The sequence below is a fragment of the Diabrotica virgifera genome, chromosome 8 (assembly GCF_917563875.1).
Source record: "Diabrotica virgifera virgifera chromosome 8, PGI_DIABVI_V3a".
Lineage (NCBI taxonomy): Eukaryota > Metazoa > Arthropoda > Insecta > Coleoptera > Chrysomelidae > Diabrotica > Diabrotica virgifera.
The window spans coordinates 127,615,910-127,640,942 of NC_065450.1; the positions used below are offsets into that span (position 1 = coordinate 127,615,910).

The 25,033-nt window shown below is 32.7% G+C and overlaps 1 protein-coding gene across 2 annotated transcripts in view; it reads left to right on the forward strand.

Annotated features, from left to right (window-relative positions):
* The window catches only part of LOC126890005 (ATP-dependent translocase ABCB1-like), a 225,884-nt gene that overhangs the window by 140,375 nt on the left and 60,476 nt on the right, over positions 1 to 25,033 (forward strand). For both annotated transcript variants that reach the window (XM_050658806.1, XM_050658805.1), the window contains exons 12-15: positions 11,330 to 11,479; positions 13,954 to 14,058; positions 14,275 to 14,436; positions 23,899 to 24,102. In XM_050658806.1, the coding sequence (XP_050514763.1) occupies positions 11,330 to 11,479; positions 13,954 to 14,058; positions 14,275 to 14,436; positions 23,899 to 24,102 (621 nt within the window). The remainder of the gene's footprint in view (positions 1 to 11,329; positions 11,480 to 13,953; positions 14,059 to 14,274; positions 14,437 to 23,898; positions 24,103 to 25,033) is intronic.

The following is a 25,033-nucleotide window of genomic DNA, read 5'->3' on the forward strand; positions in this document are numbered from 1 at the left end:
ACCTTTTTGGCTTTCCGGTGACCCAATTATAATATATCTGCTTGTTCCAACTCCGTTGCTTCACCAGAAGCGAAGTTAGAAAACTATTGGGTCTTCCAAGTTGTGCGTTACCTCTTTCGTTTTCCGGTGACCCAATTATAATATATCTGCTTGTTCCAACTCCGTTGCTTCACCAGAAGCGAAGTTAGAAAACTATTGGGTCTTCCAAGTTGTGCGTTACCTTTTTGGCTTTCCGGTGACCCAATTATAATATATCTGCTTGTTCCAACTCTGTTGCTTCACCAGAAGCGAAGTTAGAAAACTATTGGGTCTTCCAAGTTGTGCCTTACCTTTTTCGCTTTCCGGTGACACAATTATAATATATCCGCTTGTTTCAACTGCGTTGCTTCACCAGACACGAAGTTAGAAAACTATAGGTTCTCCAAGTCGTGCGTTACCTATTTCGCTTTCCGGTGACACATAATATATATCTGCTTATGAATGTTTTTTTGATATTGATAACTATTTCCGAAGTAAAAGTCGAAAGGTCAAGTAAACTTGATTTCAAACTCGAATTGTGGCTTATGCCCAAATAAAATAGTAAATCTTATTTTTAATACATGTTATTTTTAGTACAACAATGAACTAACATTTTTTAAAAAGGTCCGCATGTACATTTTTTTATTTCAGCTTCTATTTCCGTTCAGATCGGATTTAAGTTGTTTCTTTAAATTAAATGGTTCTTTATTGAGGATCCCACAATAATGATTTTCCACGGTAAACATCAATTTCCTTCCGACAGTTCCGACCATTCCATTACTAACAAATATTCAACTCATGCGCGCCAAAACCAACAAACCACTCGCAAACCCGTCCAAATACGTATTGCGAACCATCAAAGCGTTTGTTGAAAAACCGACAGAATTTAGATCGTGGTACGCCGTGTGCGTGCCGTTTGTGCGTCACTTGAAAACACGTACTAATCTGACGAATACGCTGCGCGCGAGCAACTCGCACACCGAGCAGAGCGCATATGTATCTCCGCCTTTACACTTACCGAGGTATCAGCCAATAGATTGAGAACGACACGGAGAGCGATCGAACGAGCTATCTGAGGAGTATCTCTGTAGATAAGGTGAAAACGGCGGGTTCGTTGGAAAAAATATTCCCATGAGATTTTTTTGCATAATCACAGTCGTCAGACATCCCAGAATAAGGTTCAAGAAGTAGCCCACGCGAAAAGTGGTCCAAATTTATTTAAAAGCGATTTTTTTTAATCAAATTGCAAAAATTAATGTTTTCGGCCCGGACAACTTTTTTTAGATATTTCGGACCATTCGGGATAAAAAAGGTCTCTTGTAATTTTTCTCTAAAGTTGATCGTGTTCGAGTTATAAGCAATTTGAAATTTGAAATACTCGCAAATGGCCATTTTTAAGACTTAATCACTCGGTTAAAAATTATTATTATGAATGTCAGAAAGTGACTAAATCAAATTTAAAGCCCCCCCTACATAATCCTAAAGAAATTTGTGTCATTAATTTATTACTAAGCTGTTATTTTTAATTATTAATAATGAGAGGTAACATCGTATTGACGCAGCTGTAAATGTGAATGCGAGTGAGATGCTCCATTGGACTGCCTCAATGGCATTTCTTTCGCACTCATCATGGACGGCTGCCTAATACGTGCATGGCGCTCATTATTATTACTTAAAAATAACAGCTTAGTAATCAAATAATGACAAAAATTTCTTCAGGATCTTGTAAGGGGGCTACATAAACTTTGATTTAGTCACTTTCTGACTTTCATAGTAATAACTTTTATCCGAGTTATTAAGCCTTGAAAATCGCCATTTTTAGTTTTTTTCAATTTTAAAATGCTTTTACCTCGAAAACAATCCTTTAGAGAAAAATTACAAGAGACCTTTTTTATCCAGAATGGTTCAAAAAACCTAAAAAAAACTGTCCGGGCCGAAAATATTAATTTTTTGCAATTTGATAAAAAAAATGTTAAAAAAATTTGGACTACTTTTCGCGTGGGCGACTTCTTTAATCTTATTCTGGAATGTCCCACGAATGTGATTATGCAAAAAAATGTTATGGAAATATTTTCACCAAAGAACCCGCCGTTTTCGCCTTGTCTACTGAGGGAGCATATATATGAAATGAGGACGTTCGAAGCAGGGCGAAGGTGGAAGATATAAATGGAAGAATTGCGCAAATGAAATGGAATTGTGTAGGACACGTGGCACGGCAAAACAACGAAAGGTGGACGAGAAACATTGTACATTGGAGGCACAGTCGTAGTAGATCAAGTCCACAAAAACGATGGCTAGACGACATCAAAGCAAAATGGGGAGAAACTGGAACCAAATAACACAAAAAAGAGAAGAATTGAGAACTGATTGGGAGGCCTTTGTCTAGGAGTGGATACAAACAGGCCTACGAAGAAGAAAAGCCTGTTACAACATTTTTGAAGTTATGATATCCAAATTGACCTTATTTTTGACTTTAGAAAGAATATAACTTTAAGCTATGAGCCTTAGAATAAGACTCAAAGTAGAGTTATGAAAAAAGATCAATACTTACAATCTTATATTGGACTTACAGTCGAAGCAATAAAGCACTGAACCTCCAAAAAATAAACGACAAGATGGATGTTAATAACACAGGCCAACAAAAAAAAATTATAAAACTTTTCTTACAAAATTATTTGAATCCTAAAAGTATGTATTTTTTGGCGCTAAAAAAGAATCTGAAATTAGATTTTACGTATCACCCATAGTTTTTTCATAATATGACACTGGTTTATTATACATTATAATAATTTGAAAAAGACAAAATACCGAAATACATTAAAATGATAAATTATTAGAATAATAGTTATTTATGATATTTTCTTCTTCTTCTTCCTCTTTATAAGCAATTCTGCTTGTTCATTGGCGGATTGATACCTCTATGGAAGGTTGTCACTCCATCTTTTGCGCGGTCGGCCGATACTTCTTCTGACGATTGGTGATTTATCTTGTGCTATTTTGACCACACGTGTCTCCCCCATTCTGGTTATGTGGTTGTTCCATTCTTTTTTTCTATTTAGTGTCCATTCGTTTATACACTGTACGTTACATTGTCTTCTAATATCTCCGCTTCTCTTTCGATCGCTCAGTGTATTTCCTGTAATTCTTCTCAGTACTCTCATCTCTGCCGTTTCCAATAGTCTTTATGTTGTGGCTGTATCCGGTCTTGTTTCTGATGCATATGTCATTATTGGTCTTACACTGGCTTTATAAATTCTTGACTTCATCTCAGTGTTAATATGTCGGTTTCGCCATATGGTGTTATTAAGTATTTGCTTTTTGTACTAGATTTCTCACTTCTTTGTCTATGTCTCCGTAACTTGACAATGTAATTCCAAGGTATTTTACTTCCATTACTTGTTCAATACTAATGCCATCAATTTATATTTTGCATCTGATTGGTTCTTTACTGATTACTATTGTTTTGGTTTTCTGAGATGAAATTGTCATATTGAATTCTTTTGCTCTTATGTTAAATCTGTGGACTAATCTTTGCAGACTATCTTCATCTTGGGCTATCAATATTGCGTCGTTTGCGTAGCAGAGTATTTTTACTTATTTATTTATGATATAAGTGTTAAAAGTACACGTTTAAGGCACGCATGTGAAAGTTTGCAGAATGAGCGGTAGCGAGTTCTGCAATTCACATGAGTGCCTTAAAAATGTACTTTTTAACACGCATATCATACAATATTTTTTCTACAAACGTAATTACAGGACAATAACTACAAAAACTTTTACTTGAACTTGACTGACATTCCATTTTTATATTTTTTTGACATTACATCAAAATTGTCTATATGGTCAATATGAATTGCAGTGCCATAAAATTTTTAAAGCACTAGTGCCTTAAAGTAGCATTTTTAACGCTCGTATGGAGTGCTAAAAATTGAATTTTTAACATGGTTGTAGAAAAAACCTTTTTCCACCTACCTCTACCGAAAGTATACTTTTCCGGATCTGATTGTAGGGAGCAAAGTTGTACTTTTCCTCCCTAGGGAGGAAAATATTTTTCCTCCCTAGTGAGGAAAAGTAAAAGTGACGTCATGGTATTTCATTCATGAAATATAACTTAATGATTGACGCCCTGTACAATATCTATTTTCTATTACGTAAGTATCTATACATTTTAACGTTTATTTAAAAACACTCTGTATTTTGCAGAATGGTAAAAAACAGTAAATTGTTATTCTGATTTAACAATGTTTACATTAATAATTTGACTTATATTTGACAGTTGACAGTTATATTGTACCTACTTGCTAGTTTTAGTTCTAATAAATTTTGTTGGTTAGTTACATAAATAAATTAAGTAAAAATGATAAAATTACTTGTTATTTGAGGAAGGTGGAAAAACCATATGTATAACATGGGAGTAAAGTGCATTTTCCTCCCTTGAATGATTACTGCCCTCCGCTACGCGTCGGGCAGTAAACTTCATTCTCGGGAGGAAAAGAAGCACTTTTCTCCCTTGTTATACAAATAGCTATTATCTAATTTTTATTTTGTAATAGTATAGGTCTGTGCAATAATTTCACGACCCAATGCTTTTGTATTTTCTTTCTTTTTTTTTATGTAAAACTTCTGAAGTAGCTTTTTCTCCTATGCGAGGCACCTTGTTGTTCCCGATGAAGTGAACAACAGTAGTCACCCATCACGTTGGTGTTCCAACATCCCTGGTATCGTTTCTCCATCACCTTGATATACTAGTGGAATCGTTCGCCTTGTTCTTCACTGACATCACCCAGATTTTCAGGGAAAAAGTCAAGATGGTTATGCAAATTTGGATTTTGAGGCTCATTTGACATCCCAAACCTTAAATCTTATCTAATATCTTAAAAAACTTATCTAATAAATTAGCTAATATAAGATCGTAGTTAGGGTCTTTCACATTACCTAAAAACTTGGTTACAACTTTTTTGAATGCAATACAAGCTTCTTTTTCCTTAGTAGTCATCTTGGTTTCAAAGGTAATTATGCAATTTTAAATGTTAAATTTTGAAAGAATGGTGGGTGATACAGCATTTTTAATATGCTTTTCGGACTCAGCACACTAAAATACATAAGATAGAGGTAATCTTATCAAAAAAGTTTTTTCATCGTTGGTCTGTGTAATTCTTTTTACATTCGATTGGTGAAGGCGCCAGGAAACTTTGTGACTCAGAGCGATGATATAATATTGAAAAACTGCATACAAAAAATGCATTCTTGAAGTGCATCTTAAACAGACAATAAAATAAATTCAGAACTCATCAATTATCGGTGGAAATAAGTTCAATTTTGTTACTCGGGGTTTTTGGGGTCGCTGAAAACGAATATGAGATCGAAAGTGATATCCGGAGTACCTGGTGCCCAGGGTACCTATATTTACCTCTTGTGGAGTTTTCGGCAAATTCATCAAAAAATCAGCCGAAAATCATTATTCGGGGGGTTTTTGGGGTCGCTAACGACGAATATGATGTGATCTCCGGAATACCTGGAGCCCAGGGTACCTACTTCCTCTGGAGTTTTCGGCAAATTCATTAAAAAATTAGCCAAAAATCATTACTCGGTGGTTTTTGGGTTGCTGACGACGAATATGACATCGGAAGTGATGTACGGAGTACCTGGTACCCAGGGTACCTACTGTTTACCTCGTTTTCTGGAGTTTTCGGCAAATTCATTAAAAAATTAGTTAAAATTCATTACTTGGGGGGCTTTTGGGGTCTCTGACGACGAATATGACATCGGAAGTGATCTCCAGGGTACCTGGTGCCCAGGGTACCTACTATTTATCTCGTGACTAATGATTGTTGACTAATTTTTTAATGAATTTGCAGAAAACTCCAGAAGTTGAGTTAAACAGTAGGTACCCTGGGGACGAGGTATTCCGGAGATTATTTCCGATGTCATATTCGTCGTGAGAGACCCCAATAACCCCCGAGTAATGAATTTTGACTAATTTTTTAATGAATTTGCTGAAAACTCAAGAAAACGAGGTAAACAGTGGGCACTCTGGGTACCAGGTACTCCGTAGATCACTTCCGATGTCATATTCGTCGTCAGCGACACAAAAACCCTTAAGTATTAATTTTTGACTAATGTTTTAATAAATTTTCTGCCGAAAACTTAACAAGGCGAGGTAAACAGGAGGTACCCTGGGCACTAGGTAGTCCGGAGATCACTCCCGATGTAATATTTGTCGTTAGCGACCCCAAAAACCCCCGAGTAATGATTTTTGACTAATTTTTTAATGAATTTGCCGAAAACTCCCCAAGACGAGGTAAACAGTAGGTACCCTGGGCATTCCGGAGATCACTTTCGATGTCATATGCGTTTTCAGCGACAACAAAAACTCCCGAATAACAAAACTGAATTCATTTCCGCAGATAATTGACGAGTTCCGAATTTTCTTTTATTGTCTGTTTGAGATGCACTTTAAAAATGCATTTTTTGAATGTAGTTTTTCCATATTATATTATGGCTCGGGGTCACAAAGTTTCCTGGCGCATTGAATCGAGTGCAGAAAATTATTAAGATCCGTCTTGTCGTTTTTTTTTTCGGAAGTAAGGCCGATTTTAGTGCTTTATTGTTTCGCCTATTATTTGTTGGTAAAAAAGGCGACCGGTTTCAGGACTTACAGTGTTTATGTCCCATCATCAGGCCCAATACAGAAGTTTGTTTGAAAATAATCAAATCTAGAAGATATCGGTATAAAAGATTATACTCTATATACACTCTCCATCTCCTCCTAGTAGGACACATCTACACAGATGTAGAGGGGTTATTTCCCGTGTGTAGGTATGTTGTGTTTTACAATATAATGAAAATACTAAAAAAAATGAAAATACACTATGTACGTATTAAATAAATATGTTCTAGTCGTATGTTGTCATTATGGTAGGGGGAGCCCAAGCGGAGAATTTTGCAGTTACTCGAGCGCGTAAGAAAATTATATAGGGAGACATCGTGTACCCTGTAAATGAACCTTTACCATATTTTGACTCTTAATAAAGGGAAGTTCGTTAACGGTGTCCGAAAAAAATATGTATCCTTAGAAAAACTCGAAATCGTCAGATTAAGATAGGGTAAGTTAAACACATTCAAAACAGTGTATATTTTAATAATCTGACGATTTGAGCGGGGCGTAGGGAAATGGGTGAGTCACCAAGTTTCACAAAAAAGCGAATATTTCTCGAAATGAGCATCAGATCGAAAAACTAAAAAAATACGTGTTCAATATTTTTCAAAAATCTATCGAATGATACTAAACACGAACCCCACGGAGACAGGTGGGGGGTAACTTTAAAATTTTAAAAGAGGACCCCGCGATATTTCGCAAAATGAACATTAGATCAAAAAATTGAAGAATACGTGTTCAATATTTTTTTATTTATCGAATGACATCAAATACGACCACCCACGGAGGTGGGGTGAGGGATTACTTTAAAATCTTAAATATGAGCCCCCATTTTTTATTGCAGATTTTGATTCCTTACGTAAAAATTACTAACTTTTTTTCGAGACATTTTTCTAATTATGGGTAGGTAATATATAATTATCTATATATTTAATATCTATATACCTAATAATTAGCAGTAGTAATTATCGAATTCTTCCCAGTGACACTTTGACAGTTTTAATTTCACGACCCGAAGGGGAGTAAAATTATGTCAAAGTGTCACGAGGGCAAAAATTCGATAATAATTTTAGAGATCGAGTGCAGTTTGTTGCGATTATTTCATGAATAAAACTGTTCAAAACCAAAATTTTATTGTGATTTATTTATGTAAGTACAAATTAGTACAATTAAACACACAGTTGTTATAAATATTTGACGGTTGAAAGTCATCACTTTTATAATTTTTAAAACATTAATTGTCATTAATGTCACTGAGGGCCGGTTGCTCGAACGCTAATCAAAAATGGAATTAACTGATCATTATCAAATATTTAATTACTGTCACCAACTGTCAATGTCAACTTTGTTTGGGTCGCTGAAAACTTAATTGATTACAATTATGAGATTTATTAATCAATTATGTTAATAATTGTTATGTTAATTAATAATTAATATTTAACTAATCAATTAATTGTGTTAATTATCATAATGATCATTAACATAATTGATTACAATCAACTGATTGACGTACGAATGAGGGGTGTTGTTATTTGATGGTTGTTAAGGGGACTTAATTATAATCAATTTCTTGATTAGCGTTCGAACAACCTTCCCTATATGTATTTTTTCGTAGCAAAGTATTTTTTCGACGTAATATACTTGACGATGGGATATTAAATAAATTTTTATTTCTGTAGCTTTCTGTTGGTCAGAATCTCCTATGAATGAAATAATCTATAATAGAAAAAAACGATTGTTGAAAATGGAAAATTAAATTAAAAAATGGAAAGTGGCCACTAAAATGGAAAACTTAACTTAAACTATCTAACCTAAGCTAAATTCAAAAAAACCTCTCTACTAACCGAAGCACACGTAAAACTTTTTTTGGGTTTAGGACCTAATCTTCACAACCCAATAGCTCCTCATAACGCCAGAGTAACTGAAAATTTAGCATACTTGCCTCCCCTACCATTAGGATTGTAATAAGTTGTTAAATTTATATAAAATATTTTATAGTAGTTAAAATTATTAAAATATGGACAATTATATACACATAAATTATCATGAACACTGAACACACTTTAAAAAAATATCATTCTGGTCAGAGGGTTCATTAGATCAGTCTGTCATAAATTTAATGGTTCTTTTTATTTGGATGTATACCGATTTTTTTCTAGATTTGTTTTTTTTAAACAAACTTTTGTATTGAGCCTGATTATGGGACATAAATACACCATTGTTAAAGTGTAGCGCAACCATATTGTCTTTTAAAAATAAAAAAGAATTTAGATGTGAATTTATTAATTGTAAAGAGTTTTTACACCCGAGATCTGTGGCTTCGCCCAGTATCTATACATTTTAATGTGTTGTTTAGCAATTGCTCGTCTATGAAGGATTTATAGGTAATAAGTACCTATAGGACCAAGCTCTGATAATGGCACGTGATGTACTGAAAGTACTTAGCTAATTAATAAAAACATTTTTTACACACTATCAATTTTTTTGAGAACATACACCTCTTTGCCGGTTTGACCTACTTAGAAGTGTGTACAAGTCATACAGTCTTTTTCAATTACTTAATTTTTTTAGCTTCTTCTTCGGGTGCTATGTCCGTTTATCGAACGTTAGCGATCATGTTGGCTATCATAACTTTATTCGCAGCAGCTCTGAAGAGCGATTCCGAAGTGTGACCAAACCATTGCCTCAAATTTCTTAACCAAGATGTTCTTCTTCTTCCTCGACTTCTTCTGCCTAATATTTTACCCTGCATAATTAGATGTAGAATGCTATATTTTCCGGATGTCTACAAACATGCGCAAATACTCGAGTTTTCTAGACTTTATCATTTTTACCAGTTTTCTGCCTTTCTTTATCCTGCTCAGAATAATGTCATTACGCACCCTGTCCATCCAGTTTACTCTCAGCATTCTTCGATAGCACCATAATTCAAAGGATTCAACCATCTTAAGCATTCTTCCTGTTAAGGTCCATGACTCAACTCCGTAGAGAAGAACGGAAAACACGTAACACTTTAAAACTCTTGTCCTAAGACTCAAATTTATGTCATGACCGCATAGAATTTTCTTGTAACGGAAAAATGCTGATTTTAGCTTGAGCAATTCTGCAACGTATTTCGGTGGATGGATCCCAATTATCAGTGATTCTGCTTCCCAATTTTTTAGCTAAAGACTTGTTTTTTATTTATGGACATAGATGTTTTTAAATACTTTAATAGTTTGAACAAGTTATCCTCGAAAAATGCATATTTTTTTCGTCTTTTGACTTTGAAACTACAATATTTAGCATTTCACGAAGAAGAGTTAACATCTAATAAAATATAGTTCGATTACTATTGGTCTTAAAGAAAATTAAAAAAAAACGGTTTTGTTTATTTTTTTAAAAGGTACATTTTTATTAAATAAAGTTGTTTTGATAAAACGAAAACGTTTTTTTATCAAAAAAATATATAGATTTTTTGCTTATAATGAATGATTTTACTAACTTTTGCGGTCAAAATATAATAATAAATTCCCACCCCGAGATGGGGTGGCAACCACCCCCATGGTAAAAGCGCCTTTTGGTATCATATAGATTTTGATACTTGGACTATCAACTACTTATTTTCAAATTTTCGAGCAAATCGATCCATTCTGTAAAAATTGAGAGGTTTTGTCGTATTTTAAGCTTCATTACTTGGACTAAATAGGAAGACGATCAGTGGGAAGACTATGAAAACGGGTACCCCGTCAAAATAGCCCCGTCAAAAAAGCTCCGACAAAATAGCCCCGACATAATATCCCGCACACAAAATAGCTCCGACAAAATAGCCTGCAGACAAAATAGCCGCGGCATAATAGCCCGCCGACAAAATAGCCCCGACAAAATAGCCCCGACAAAATAGCCCCGACAAAACAGCCCCGACAAAAAAAGCTTCAGAATTCATGAAATAATTCCTTAAAAATACATTTTTTCGGAAATGGTAATTATCCTCTATTCAGATGTTTATCTTAACCACATTAAATAAAAATTGTCTTTTCAGAGAACTCGAGTCCTATCTTTCCTGCCTCCTGGAAGTTTGAACATTTAAGTTAAGCGGAAATCAATGTTAATTTATGATATAAACATTTTTTTTTCTGTTTTCGGGCAACAGTAAAATGCATTTTAAATTAAATAAATTAAATACATTCTTCCTTTTTGTCAAATAATTTAAATTAAAAAAAAGTTTTTGGACACCTTGTATAAATAATTATGTAATTGTTTATAAGAGGCTGTTTTAGCCGGGGCTATTTTAGCCGGGGCTGTTTTGACCGGGGCTATTTTGTGTGCGATCTATTTTGTCGGGGCTATTTTGTTTGCGGGCTATTTTGTCGAGGCTATTTTGTGTTCGGGCTATTTTGACGGGGCTTTTTTGACGGGGCTATTTTGACGGGGCTATTTTGACGGGTCACGATGAAAACGATGTAATGACAACTTACTAGAGGCATATTGAAAAACCAAACTTATTGATTCAAAAACCATTAAGACCACACTTATGAAATCAGTCTCATGATGGACACAGTCAGTAACATTAGGGAATAAGATTTGGTACACTTGTTAAACCAATAAACAAAAACTATTCTTATTAAATGAGTCCAACGTGTTTCGTTAAACTAATATAAATTCATTTTTTAGATTAATCAACCAGTTGCGAAGAACATTTTATGGAAGGTTTTAAAATTAAACGCCTCAGAATGGTTTTATATTCTTATTGGCTGTTTATCTTCTCTCATAACGGGAGCTTCTTTACCAATTTATGGATTAGTTTTTGGAGGAATAATGGGAGTAAGTATTAAAACAAAATAATATAATAATTAAACGCAATTTTAACTTAATTATGTTTACATAGATAATTTGCTGTCTTATGTTAAGACAAAATATACAAGGTGAGGCAAACAAATGGCCAATTAGAAATATCTCGAGAACTAAATATAACTGAATCATTAAAATTACGGGGTTTTGAAGGGTGAACTGTTTAAAAATCTTGTGATTCTTTCAGCCAAACATTAATTATAACAAAAATTACGTGAAATTTTATTAGGTTGACCGTGAAAATAGTCAATCAAAAATAATTTTTCGAAAATAAATACATATTAATCTAGACTGATCCTTAATTTATTATTATTTGTTGAAGGTTGTTGAAGGTAACAAAATACGTACGTAGTTAAGATTGTTGGTGCGTAAAATATTAATAAAAACATACAATATTCTACCTAGTTGGCTATGACTTTGATACTAAATTTGCTTAAACATTTTTGACATTATACTATTTTTATAGTGCCAGTTATTTTGTAACCATTACTAATATTAATTTTTCTAATGATGAACTGATTAGTATGCTTTTTGTTCTAGGAGAGTTTAACAAAAATGTGCTACTAGCAATAAGAATTTATCATCAGCAATTTACTGATAGACGACAACCAATATGGTAAACTTTTCAAAGTTTACTAGAACGGTTTCAACGGACTGGAAACTTAGATTACGAGAAACTTACATAATTTACAAAAACTATTCTAAATGATTCTTCTTCTTATTGCAGTACCGTCTCCTATCGGAGGTTGGCTACCATCACAGTGTCTAAAAGTGTCTAAAAATCTAAGTGTCTCGTAATCTAAAGTATCTTTTAGTTCGTAAAATCCGTTCTAGTAAACTTTGAAAAATTTCTCTTCTTAATAATATCATTAAATTAGGGATCAAGCTAAATTAATATGTATTTATTTTCAAAAAATTATTTTTCGTTGAGCATTTTCACGGCCAACCTAATAAAATTCACGTAATTTTTGTGCAATTATTAATGTTTGCCTTGAAGAATCACGAATAAGTCACAAATTAAAGTAATTAGGTATAGGGAATGCTTAAGAAATAAATAAGTACCATAAAATATTATTTCATTACAATACTAAAATTGAGGGTGATCCATTTAAGAAAATACTCATTCCGAGTTTCGACCAATCGTGTATACTAAAATTAAACAAAAATGAATAACCATTTTCAATTTCGTTGCAAAACGAAAATACAGCCGAACCATATTCTAGTCCAATCAGAGAGTGCAGCAAGCACCTCTACCGGTTTCTAAACTTATTAGTCTCTCATCAGGAGGCACATATGCTGCTCTTTCCGATCCAACCAAAACAAACCCCAGCGTGCAGTCCCGGATTGCAACTAACGAAATGGCATAGATCTTCCTTAGTCTCAGCATCCGTATGGCTTGCAAATTGTAGAAGCCTCGGAGGTGTAACCAGAGAAGGTTCCCATTGTTTTCATTCTGGTGGGATGTAGAATAGCATTAGGTTGTTTTATATGCTATTAGAGTGAAAACTTAGTCTTTTTGCTAGCAGTTGCCGCTAGGGCATCTATGCCATTTCGTTCGTTGCAATCCGGGACTGCACGCTGGGGTTTGTTTTGGTTGGATCAGAGAGAGCAGCATATGTGCCTCCTGATGAGAGACTAATAAGTTTCGAAGCCGGTAGAGGTGCTTGCTGCACTCTCTGATTGGACTACAATATAGTTCGGCTGTATTTTCGTTTTGCAACGAAATTGAAAATGGTTATTCATTTTTGATTTACATTTACTCTGATTGGAGTACGAAGGGAACCATTCTCGTTGGAACTTTACCGCGCTGAGCAGATGGGACGTGAATTGTAAATTGTAGAATTCCCTCATCTTCCTTAGTCTCAGCATCCGTATGGCTTGCAAATTGTAGAAGCCTCGGAGGTGTAACCAGAGAAGGTTCCCATTGTTTTCATTCTGGTGGGATGTAGAATAGCATTAGGTTGTTTTACATGCCATTAGAGTGAAAACTTAGTCTTTTTAAAATTAAACATTTCACTATATTAATAATATTTTACAATAGTAGACAATACAATTTAAAAATCATTTGAACACAAACAGAGTTTTTGATATCAAATCACTACATTTCTACAGAGTGTGAACGTTTGAAATTAATTAAAAAACGTAATTATCTTTTAAACTACCCAGTATAACATTACAAAACCTTTTAAGGAAGAAGATATCGAGGAGAATCCAAAAATTTCAAAATATACAGTGTGTCCTATTTAGAAAAACGAAGTTATAAGCAACTTTCGGTATAACCGGAAGTAGCAAATAGATGAAAATATTTTCAATGACCAGTTTACTCTTCAAAAACCCTTAATTTCAATTTTCATGATTCGGTTAAATTTAGTTCTCGAGATATTTCTAATTGACCGTTTATCTGCCTCGCCCTGTATATGTGTGTGTAAGTTTGCATTTTTTTTTAGATTTTTGCAAATGATAATGATGGAGAAGTACGGAGTGAGAGTAATATGTATTGTTTATATTTCCTAATACTAGGTGTAGTCACTGGAGTTGCAATGTTTTGGCAGGTAGCTACTCTAAATCAAATATTTCCTAATATATTGATATTACAATTAGTTTGAGTCTGCTTAATTTGTGCTGGTGTCATTTGAGAACTAATAAAACTAAGTATTGACGCAACAAGAAAATTATCAGATACATGATGTTTCCTATTTTATTTCTCTTTACCGTCATACTCATACTACATGCTCAAAAACTTTATGTAGATATACATTTTCTTTTAGACAACCAGTTTTTCTGTTGCTGGAGAACATTTAACTCTAAAAATTAGGTCGAAAACATTTGAAGCAATGTTAAGACAGGAAATTGGCTGGTATGACCAAAAAAGCAATGGAGTTGGGGCACTGTGTGCACGTCTGGCTGGAGATGCTGTAGCTGTCCAAGGGGTAAGATATTAATTTAATTAATTACTTAATTTTATAACACCAACCTAATCCCACCATATTGGGCTGCATAGCTCTGACTGCCTAACTACCAGAGGCCATCCAGAGAGAAGAGTGACAAGTCAACACTTTTGACAGAGAAAAATATAATTTAACCGATTTGCACATGTCTTTCTTTAACCTTTTTTTTAATAATGGTAGGGGAACCCAAGCGGGATTTTAGTCCAGAGAAATAAGATTTTTCTCGTGACACATCCCCCTCCAGGCCGAAACCAAATTTTTTGAGTAGTATGGACATTTTTATTAATAACCTATGTGTTTCCTGCAGCCGATTTTGATGATATACATAGCTATAAACAAGTGAAGATCAAAAAACGCTAAATTTTCGCTTTTTTCGTCTATTCCTAAAAAATGAAGCATTTTAAACAACTTTTAGAGTAAGAAACTGATAAATCATATAAAAGACTTCAATATGGCATTCACTGCATATGTCTGTCCTTATTTGTTGCTTAGAAAATAGCAAAATAAGTCATAAATTTTGAGATTTTATAAATGTTTATAACTTATGTAAAAATTAAGTTAGAACTTTCTTATTACACGAAATGCTGAGACTTCTGGTGCTTAAATCACATTCTAAATTTCAAAGTAATTGGTCAAATAGTTTAAAAGTTATTTAATTTCTTTATCCCAAATTATTTTTTTTTTGCAACACTATAAGTCAGAAAACGATGAGGTTACAGTAATACTTTGGACAGTTTCTGAAAGAAGAAGATTTATTCTATTAACTCAATTTAAAAAAAATGACAAAAAATAATTCTAAATAGTGTAAAATTATTTTGCAAAAACATGTCGATTTTTTGCTTATAAACAATTAGAATAACTTTTTAACCGTTAACCGTAGAAAAATTATTTTTCCATAGTTAGAAAGACTAAATTTTTATACACATTTAGAAAGAAAAACAATTGTCCTACGACAATTAGGGACAAAGTTAGCCCCCTTCTTTTTTTAATTCACGGCAGCTTTGTTTATAACAATTAAGAAATAAAATTAGCAGCATTTGAAAGAACATACTTCAAAGTTTTAATGTACCAAGTATACAAAAGCTTTCCTTTCAAGGAAATCGTCCACAAAACTTAAAAATGTGGCCCTTAAAATCGGCCGGCGTTGAAACTTGGGATAGCGATGAGAGGGGGGAAGGAGCTGTTAACTGTATCTCTGGTTCTCGATTATTTATTTCGTTGTTTCTTTTTTTAATTTGTATGTACTTTTTACGTACATTACGAATATGTGTTATTTAAATAAACTAATTGTTATATACACCATCAAATTTGTTTAAACAATTTTTTTCAATTTTTTTAATAATATTTGATGTAACTTTTATTGTAAAACGTTCGTACATATTAGTTATACAGGGCGTAACAAAAATACAGGTCATAAATTAAATCACATATTCTGGGACCAAAAATAGATCGATTGGTCCTAACTTACCTTAATACAAATGTGCACATAAAAAAAGTTATAGCCCTTTGAAGTTACAAAATGAAAATCGATTTTTTCAAATATATCGAAAACTATTAGAGATTTTTTATTGAAAATGGACATGTATCATTCTTATGACAGAAACATCTTAAGAAAAATTATAGTGAAATTTTTGCATCCCATAAAAATTTTATGGGGGTTTTGTTCCCTTAAACCCCCCAAACTTTTGTGTACAACCCAATTAAATTATTATTGTGGTACCATTAGTTAAACTCACTGTTTTTAAAACTTTTTTGCCTCTTAGTATTTTTTCGATAAGGCAGTTTTTATCGAGTTGCGGCTTCTTTTTTAATATGTTTACATAAAAATTTTATGGGGGTTTGTTCCTTTACACCCCCCAAATGTTTGTGTACGTTCCAATTGAATTATTACTGCGGCACCATTAGTTAAACACAATTTTTCTAAAACTTTTTTGTCTCTTAGTATTTTTTCGATAAGGCACCTTTTATCAAGATGTGGCTTCTTTTTTAATATGGTTCAAAATATGCCTAAAAATGTAAATTATAAATAATAAATTTTCATACGATTACCAAGTCTTCATAATCGTACTTAACCATATTATACAAATATGTGGTGGATTTGACGAATATTTAAAATATCTCAATAAAAACTGACTTTTCGAAAAAGTACTAAGAGGCAAAAAAGTTTTAAAAACATTGTGTTTAACTAATAGTACCACATTAATAATTTAATTGGAACGACCACAAAAGTTTGGGGGGGTTTAAAGGAAAAAAAAACCTCATAAAATTTTTATGGGGTGTCAAAATTTTACTATAATTTTTTTGTAAGATGCTCCTGCCATAAAAATACCACATATCTATTTTCAATAAAAAATCTCTTCTATATATTGGACAAAATCGATTTTCATTTTGTAAATTCAAAGGGCTGTAACTTTTTTTATGTGCATATTTATACTAAGGTAAGTTAGGTCCAATCGAACTATTTTTGGTCCCAGAATATGCGATTAAATTTATGACCTGTATTTTTGTTACACCCTTTAATTATTATTTTTTATGTTTGGCCCTTGGGAGCTATGCCCATTTAGCCATTTAATTATTATATTACTAATCCTATTCAATTATTCCTAAATCTAAAATTGGCTTATAATATTAAATTGAAAATAAAAAATCTCAAATAAACTAGGATTTATTTCTTGATAAACATGCTACTAGATAAACGAAAAATGAAATGTAACAAAATTAGAGAGAAGATAAAAAGAACAAAATTATTTTCAGAAATTTTCTACAATATTGTAATAATTGTATCTTACAACATTGAAAGTTATAATTTTAAGATTGCAAAAAAAACAAAATATATTTCATACATTTTGGTATGATAGCAAGACTATTAAAATAAAATTAAAGGAGGTTTATCTAGGAATACTTGTATTTTTATGAAAAACGTAACAATTATCAGTTACCCATTTATTATAAGTTTTTGTAAAGTCAAGTGCATATGATCCACTCTTATAATTGCCAACAAAGTCATCCTAAAAATATCGTAAAAGAATTTCCAAAAATTGTTTACACAATTTACATAGTTAATTAAATAACCACTTTATTAACAAAAAACATATCCGTAACGTACGCAAAGAGTACATGCAGATTAAAAAAAGAAACTCCAAAATAGATAATAGAGAAAGATTGAGGTTTTGATAACCGAAGTCCATAAACTATTTATATCTCTGTACTAACAAATACTCGGTGCAACCAGTTTTGCAAGAGCAGATAGTTTATTTTAATAAAATATCTGGTATAAAGAAGATCTGTTGATCGGATCGGCACTAACGGTTCTTAGCTTAATTTCCAACCCCAATCAATTACGTTTATCTCTTTTTTGGTGGTTCTGTAACTTCAGTTTTTCATTCATCTAATAGCATGTTTACTAAAAAAATAATACCTAGTTTATTTGAGATTTTCTGATTTCCATAGACCAATACTATCTTTAGAAACAATCGAATGGGATAATTTGTTTTTTCATACTTTAAATTATTACTAAGTTTAATAAAAAACTATGTATTATTATATTATTCATAAATATGTATGTTTTGTGATTAAAATTACTTCAAATATTATTAAAAAAAAATTGTTTAAACAAATCTGATGGTGTATATCACAATTAATTTATTTAAATAATGCATACTCGTACTGTACGCAAAAAGTACATACAAATTAAAAAAAGAAACGTCGAAATTTATAGGCGAGAACAAGAGATACAGCTAACATTTCCTTCCCCCTTCTCATCGATCTCCCAAGTTTCGAAGCCGGCCTATTTTAAGGGTCACATTTTGAAGTTTTGTGGACGATTTGTTTGAAAGTATATATTTTTTATACTTGGTACATTAAAACTCTGAAGTATGCTCTTTCCAATGTGACTGATTTGATTTCGTAATTGTTATAAAGAAAGCTGCTGTGAATTAAAAAATGGGGGGCGGCAACTTCGTCCCTAATTGTCCTAGGAAATTTTTTTCTTTTTTTAAATTTGTACAAAAATTCATTCTTCCTAAATGTGAAAAAATAATTTCTAAGTTATTCTAAGTTATTCTAAGTTATTCTAATTGTTTATGAGCAAAAAATCGACATGTTCTTGCAAAATAATTTTGCGATACTTCGAATTATTTTTTGTCATTCTTTTTTAATTAAGTTATTAGTATAAATCTTCTTCTTTCATAAACTATCCAAAGTATTACTGTAACTTCATCATTTTCTGACTTACAGTGTTACAAAAAAAAAATAATTTGGGAAAAACAAATTAAATAACTTTTAAACTATTTGACCAATTGTTATGAAATTTAGTGTGTAATTTAAGCACCAGAAGTCCCAGCATTTCGTATAATAAGAAGATTCTAAATTCATTTTTAGATAAGTTATGAATATTTATAAAAACTCAAAATTTATGAATTATTTTGCAATTTTCTAAGCAACCAATAAGGATAGACATATTCAGCGGGAGCCATATTGAAGTTTTTTATATGGTTTATGAGTTTCTTACTTCCAAATTTGTTTAAAATGCTTAGCCACTTGGCAATAAACGAAAAAAGCGAAAATTTAGCGTTTTTTGATCTTCAATTGTTTATAACTATGTATATCATCAAAATCGGCTGCAGGAAACATGTAGGTGATTATTATAGATGTCCACACTACTCAAAAAATTTGGTTTCGGCCTGGAGGGGGTTGTGTCACCAACAGGCTATTTTTTTTCCTTATTTCTCTGAACTATTTTTTTCATTTACTCGAGCGCGTCAGATTATTACATGGGGAGAAACCTTGTACCCTGAAAATGTACCTCTACCATATATTGGCTCTTAATGCAGGTGAGTTCGTTAAAGGGGGGCCGAAAAAAAAATCTATCCTTAGAAAAACTCGAAATGGTCATATTAAGATAAGGTAAGTTAAGTTAAATCTGACAATTTGAGCGGGGCATAAGGAAATGGGTAAGTCCCAAAGTTTCACAAGAAAAAAGCGAATATTTCCCGAAATGAATGACAGATCGAAAAACTAAAAAATGCGTGCTCAATATTTTTCAAAAATCTATCGAATGATACCAAACACGTAAACACGGTGGGGGGTAAATTTAAAGTTTTAAATACAAATCCCGCGATATTTCGCGAAATGAACATCAGATCGAAAAACTGAAAAATACACTTATTCAATATTTTTGAATAATCTATCGAATGGCGCCAAACACGACCCCCCACAGAGGTGGGGTGGGGGGTTACTTTAAAATCTTATATGGAAGCCCCTATTTTTGTTGCAGATTTGGATTCTTTACGTAAAAATAGGTAACTTTTATTCGAGACATTTTTTCGAATTATGGATAGATGGCGCTATAATCTAAAGAAACGATTGTTGGAAATGGAAAATTAAATTAAAAATGGAAAGTCCCCAGCACTAAAATGAATAACTTTACTTAACTTTTTTTGGTTTTAGAACCTACTCGTTACAACCCAATAGGTGCCCATAATGCTTGAGTGACTGCACATTTAGTATACTCTGCTCCCCTACCATAAAATAGCTTAAATAGTGTCTGATTTTCACAGTTTTGATAATTTCGAACGCCGGGAAAACATACCTCCCTTATAATTTAGTATTAATTTAATTTGATATTTAATTAGTTCAGTATTTTTAAATTATTTTAAATTAACATGTATTTAATTTACTTATAGGTAATAGCATAGGTATTAATGATAGATGGAGTTTTAAAAATATCTTTTATTAACTAAAATGTTTAATTCAAAAAAAAAATAAAAACTTTGCTTGAACATTTGTTCTGCCTTGGCTTTTTACCTATTTTAATCATTAAATATTATTTCATACGGGAATAAACTACAATCAATTCTAATGAGCAGAAGCGCTGATCGGTAATAACGGGCCTGCAAAGGATGCACTGCAGGAGAGCACTCCTGTTTGGGGGGCGCCAACATGAGCTGTTTTCTGCTGGTGTTATGCAAAATACTAAATTATAAAAATTAGTTTTTAAAGGTAGCTTAAGAGCGTTGGTGCAAAATTTCGAGCAAATGATTTCTAAATCTATTCATTTTTTGGGAATCCTGAGAAAACTAATAAGTATTTTTGAAAAATTTAAACGCAAAATGAAACATTATATTATTACCGAGGGCCGAAAGTAAGTACCTGAAAACCTCTATCATGTTTATTTTAATAAGTTGCAGGGGTGAAAAGAAGAGAAAATTGAGTGTAATTTTTAATTTCACACATATCATTCAAAAGAAGCTTTTTGTTTGTTCTAAGGGACTTTTGGCCCTCGGTAATAATACAATCTTTCATTCTGCGTTTAATTTTTTTTTAAATATTTATTAGCTTTCTCAGGATTCGAAAAAAATTAATATTTAAAAAGCAATAGCTCGAAATTTTGCGCCTACCGTCTTAAATTCCAGTCATAATACGCTAACCGGCGTTTGTTATTTTTGCATCACACACACGGCGTATAATTTCTACCGTGTAGTAATATAATTTATAGGTAAATATAAATTACCTTATAAAAATTACCTTATAAAAAATTACCTTATAACAGGAACTATCTTCAAAGAGTTACCAGATAAAGTTGTAGTTATGATAACACAACTATTCAACGCCGCAATAAGGCTCAAAATTGTACCAACGCAATGGAAAATTGCTGATATAATAATGATCCATAAACATGGTAAACCACCTCACGAACATACCTCTTATCGTCCTATTAGTCTCTTACCGGTACTAGCTAAACTATTTGACAAGCTATTAGCGACCAGGCTAATGAAGATAATAACTGATAATAATATTTTTCCGGATCACCAGTTTGGTTTCAGAGAGAAGCATTCAAGAATAGAACAAGTTCATAGAGTCGTTGATATAGTAAATAAAACTTTTGAAGGACAAAAGTACTGTTCTGCAATTTTTCCTGACGTCAGTCAGGCTTTTGATAAAGTCTGGCATGAAGGGTTGCTCTTCAAAATAAAAATGAACGTTCCTGATTCAATGTTTACTATACTAAAATCATATTTAGAAGAAAAGTACTACCGTGTCAAGCATGAAGCAGATACATCAAAAATCTACCCTATACGGTCTGGAGTCCCTCAAGGTAGTGTTCTGGGTCCTATATTATATCTAATATTTACACATGACATACCAACAAACGAAAATATAACGACTACAACATTCGCAGATGACACAGCTATGTTAGTCACAGATGAAAATCCCGCAACAGCTACCGAATCTCTTAAAAGGCATATTAGGAACATTGAAAAGTGGACAAAGAAATGGCGAATAAAGATCAATGAATCAAAATCACAACATATCATATTTACAAAATGTCGTAAAATATCGCCTAATATAGAAATAAATAACAAAACAATTCCACAAGCCGAAAGCGTTAAATACCTTGGTATGCACCTGGACAAAACTTTGACATGGAGAACACATATATGGAAAAAGCGCCAACAGTTAAATTTAATTAAATATTATTGGATATTATTGGATAATTCGTAAACATTATTGGATACTGGGCAGAACATCGAAGTTGTCTATACGTAACAAACTGTTGGTATACAATACAATACTCAAACCGGTCTGGACCTATGGGATCCAGCTATGGGGTACAGCAGCAAAATCCAACATATCCATAATGGAAAGATTACAATCCAAAGTGTTACGCTCTATAACAGACGCCCCATGGTTCGTGTCAAACAAAGACATTTATTGTGATCTAGAAGTACCTACGATCAGTGAAGTGATAGTTTAGTGCAGTGTTCGGTACATAAAACGCCTAGAAAACCATCCAAATGCCCTGGCAATAAACTTGCTTGATAATAGTCAACAAACTCACAGACTAAAACGTAAAAATCCACTGGACCATATTTATAAATAAGTTTTATACCTCACCGTAATTGTGTTTATATTTTAGATATATGTATTGTTTGTAAATGTAAAATGTATGTTTGTATGTAGCATATTATCGGAATGTCATGTTTGTTCCATACTAGAGGTCCAGTCATTGGACTGACCTCTCTAACGTCAATTTTTTTTCACTTTAAACCCCAAAGACGCTTATTGTTAGAATTTTTATAACTAACAGATTGCTGAATAAACGTTAAAAAAATATAAATTATGTATCAAAGAACAAACAACTTTGCATTTATTCGAAATGCTTTGTTTTTATTAGCTTCATATTTCGTTAAAGTTCTTTAAAGGTGTTGTGTCAGTGTCAGCAATTAGGAAAGTGTTCAACCGCCATGGAAACTCCATTTTATACTAATTGTGAATTTTTTTACAATTTTGATTTCTTTAGTTTTTTGTGCTACAATCAACATTTAACGACCTACGTCTATGACAGGCGTAACGAGACATAAACGATTAACGAACCCTAGACGCTGACATCATCAGCAGCAAGTCATAAACAAAAACAAACCTAATACCTTAAATATTAATTTTAGCAAAAAAATGAAAGAGATCAAAATTGTATACAATATAGTTATCCTCTCCATTTTTGGTATGTACAATAATTATGTTGTGAAGTTAATAATAAACGAGATAATTCAACAGTTATGCTTTTTTTCCCAAATTTTCCCAAAATATTGACCGCACCAAAAAATTGTAAAGAAGAAATTGTAGGAAATCTCATTTGCAACAATTTGCAACAAATAGCGTAGATATTGAATAAAAACAATTGATATAAAACCAATCAGGTCTTTTATCTTATTTTATCTTTTATTAAACTTTAGCAAAAAAATTATAGAGATCAAAATTAATTGTTTATTTAATTCTCTCCATTGTTGTTTATTTTGTCGTAAAACTAACAATAAACGAGATTTCCTCCGCCCCCTTGACTCAGAAAATATCGACCGCACGAAAAAATTTGATAAGAAATTGTAGGAAATAGCAATTGCAACAATTTAAGTACTTACTATTTGTCGAAATGTTGAAAATGGCCTAGATATTGAACAAAAACTATTGTTATAAAACCAAACAGGTCTTACGCTCTGGCCTTTAGCGCATACGTACTACCTTAAATATTGATTTTATCAAAAAAATTAAAGAGATCACAATTGTGTAAATCTTAACTCTCTCTATTTTTGTATAGGTAAATGTTTGTCATACAACTCACAATAAACGAGGTAATTCAATAATTATGCTCTAAATGTCACTATTTTGACCCGTAACTCGGAAAATATCGACCGCATGAAAAAATTTGTAAAAAATAAATTCCTTAAAGTTTTTGTCGAAAAGTTGAAAATGGCGGGGATATTAATATTTAAAATCAAGATGGCGGCTAACCCTACGGCAGAATTCAGTCGCGATTTTAAATTTACACTACTATTGACCCCTCCTAAAGATTAGAAAAATTAAATTCTGGGCAGCTCACCATGCAAGGTCAAATGCTATCCCGACTGGACCAATGTTTTTCTTTATTTAATTACTTTATTATTTTAGGCAGCTGGGCCACAGATAGGAACAACAATAAACTTTATTTCAACATTCATACTTACGTGTACGTTCTCGTTTTATTTTGAGTGGAGGACAAGCTTTGTGCTTTTTTCTTTGTGTCCCGTAATATTCTTTTCTGTATATTTTGAGCAGAAGGTATTACAAGAGGATGCCACGAAAAACCAAAAAATGTTAGAAGCATCTGCAAAGGTAAGTAAAAGTAAAGTATATATTTAATTCAACTATTAATAGACCAGGGCACTGAGCACAAAATAAATCGATTTTTAATACAGCACCTATAATCCGTCCACCTTGCCTTTACAGTATGAGGAACATAGGCAATGCAGTCCTTATGAGAGATTTTATCGCGGTGATGTCGATTTTATCAAAAAGAATTTGTAATAAAACATTCGAGAGATTAAATTAAAACTGTTTTAGAAAAAATAATCACAATTTTAAGATTCATATGCGTAATAACTATAGTATACCAAATAAACTTAAACGCATATAACTCCTAAAATTGTAGATTGCCTTTACAGTTTTAATTTAATCTCTTTAATTTTCGATTACAAATTATTTTTGATAAAATCGTCATCACCGCGCTAAAAACTCTCATGCGATACTTAATACTGTAAAGTGAAGGTGGGACGGGACTATAGAAATTTGCAACTTTTTACATTGTGTTGGGGATGATGAACATATCAAAATAAATGTAATAAGGCCCAGATTTTGTTACTCTGGAGTTTTTGTGGTCGATGAAGACGAATACGCCATCAGAACTTACCACAGGAGCACCTGCTACCCAGGTTCACTACTAAGATACGTCATCTGAAGTTTCAAGCGTTTTCGGTACTAGATTGATGCAGACACATTACTCGGGAGGTTTTTGAGGTTGCTGAACGAGAATACCATCAGAATCGATCCCGGGTGCACCTGGTGCCCAAAAACCATCGCTCCAAAATGTAAGATGCCTTAGCAGTGACCTTGGGCACCAGGTGATCCGAGAGTCAGTTCTAATGGCCTATTCGTATTCAGCAACCCCAAAATATTTGCATGCATTCAGTGCCGAAAACCTTCGAAACTCCAGAATATGACGTTTCTTAGCAGTGGCCGTGAGCATCAGGTGCTTCGAGAGTTGATT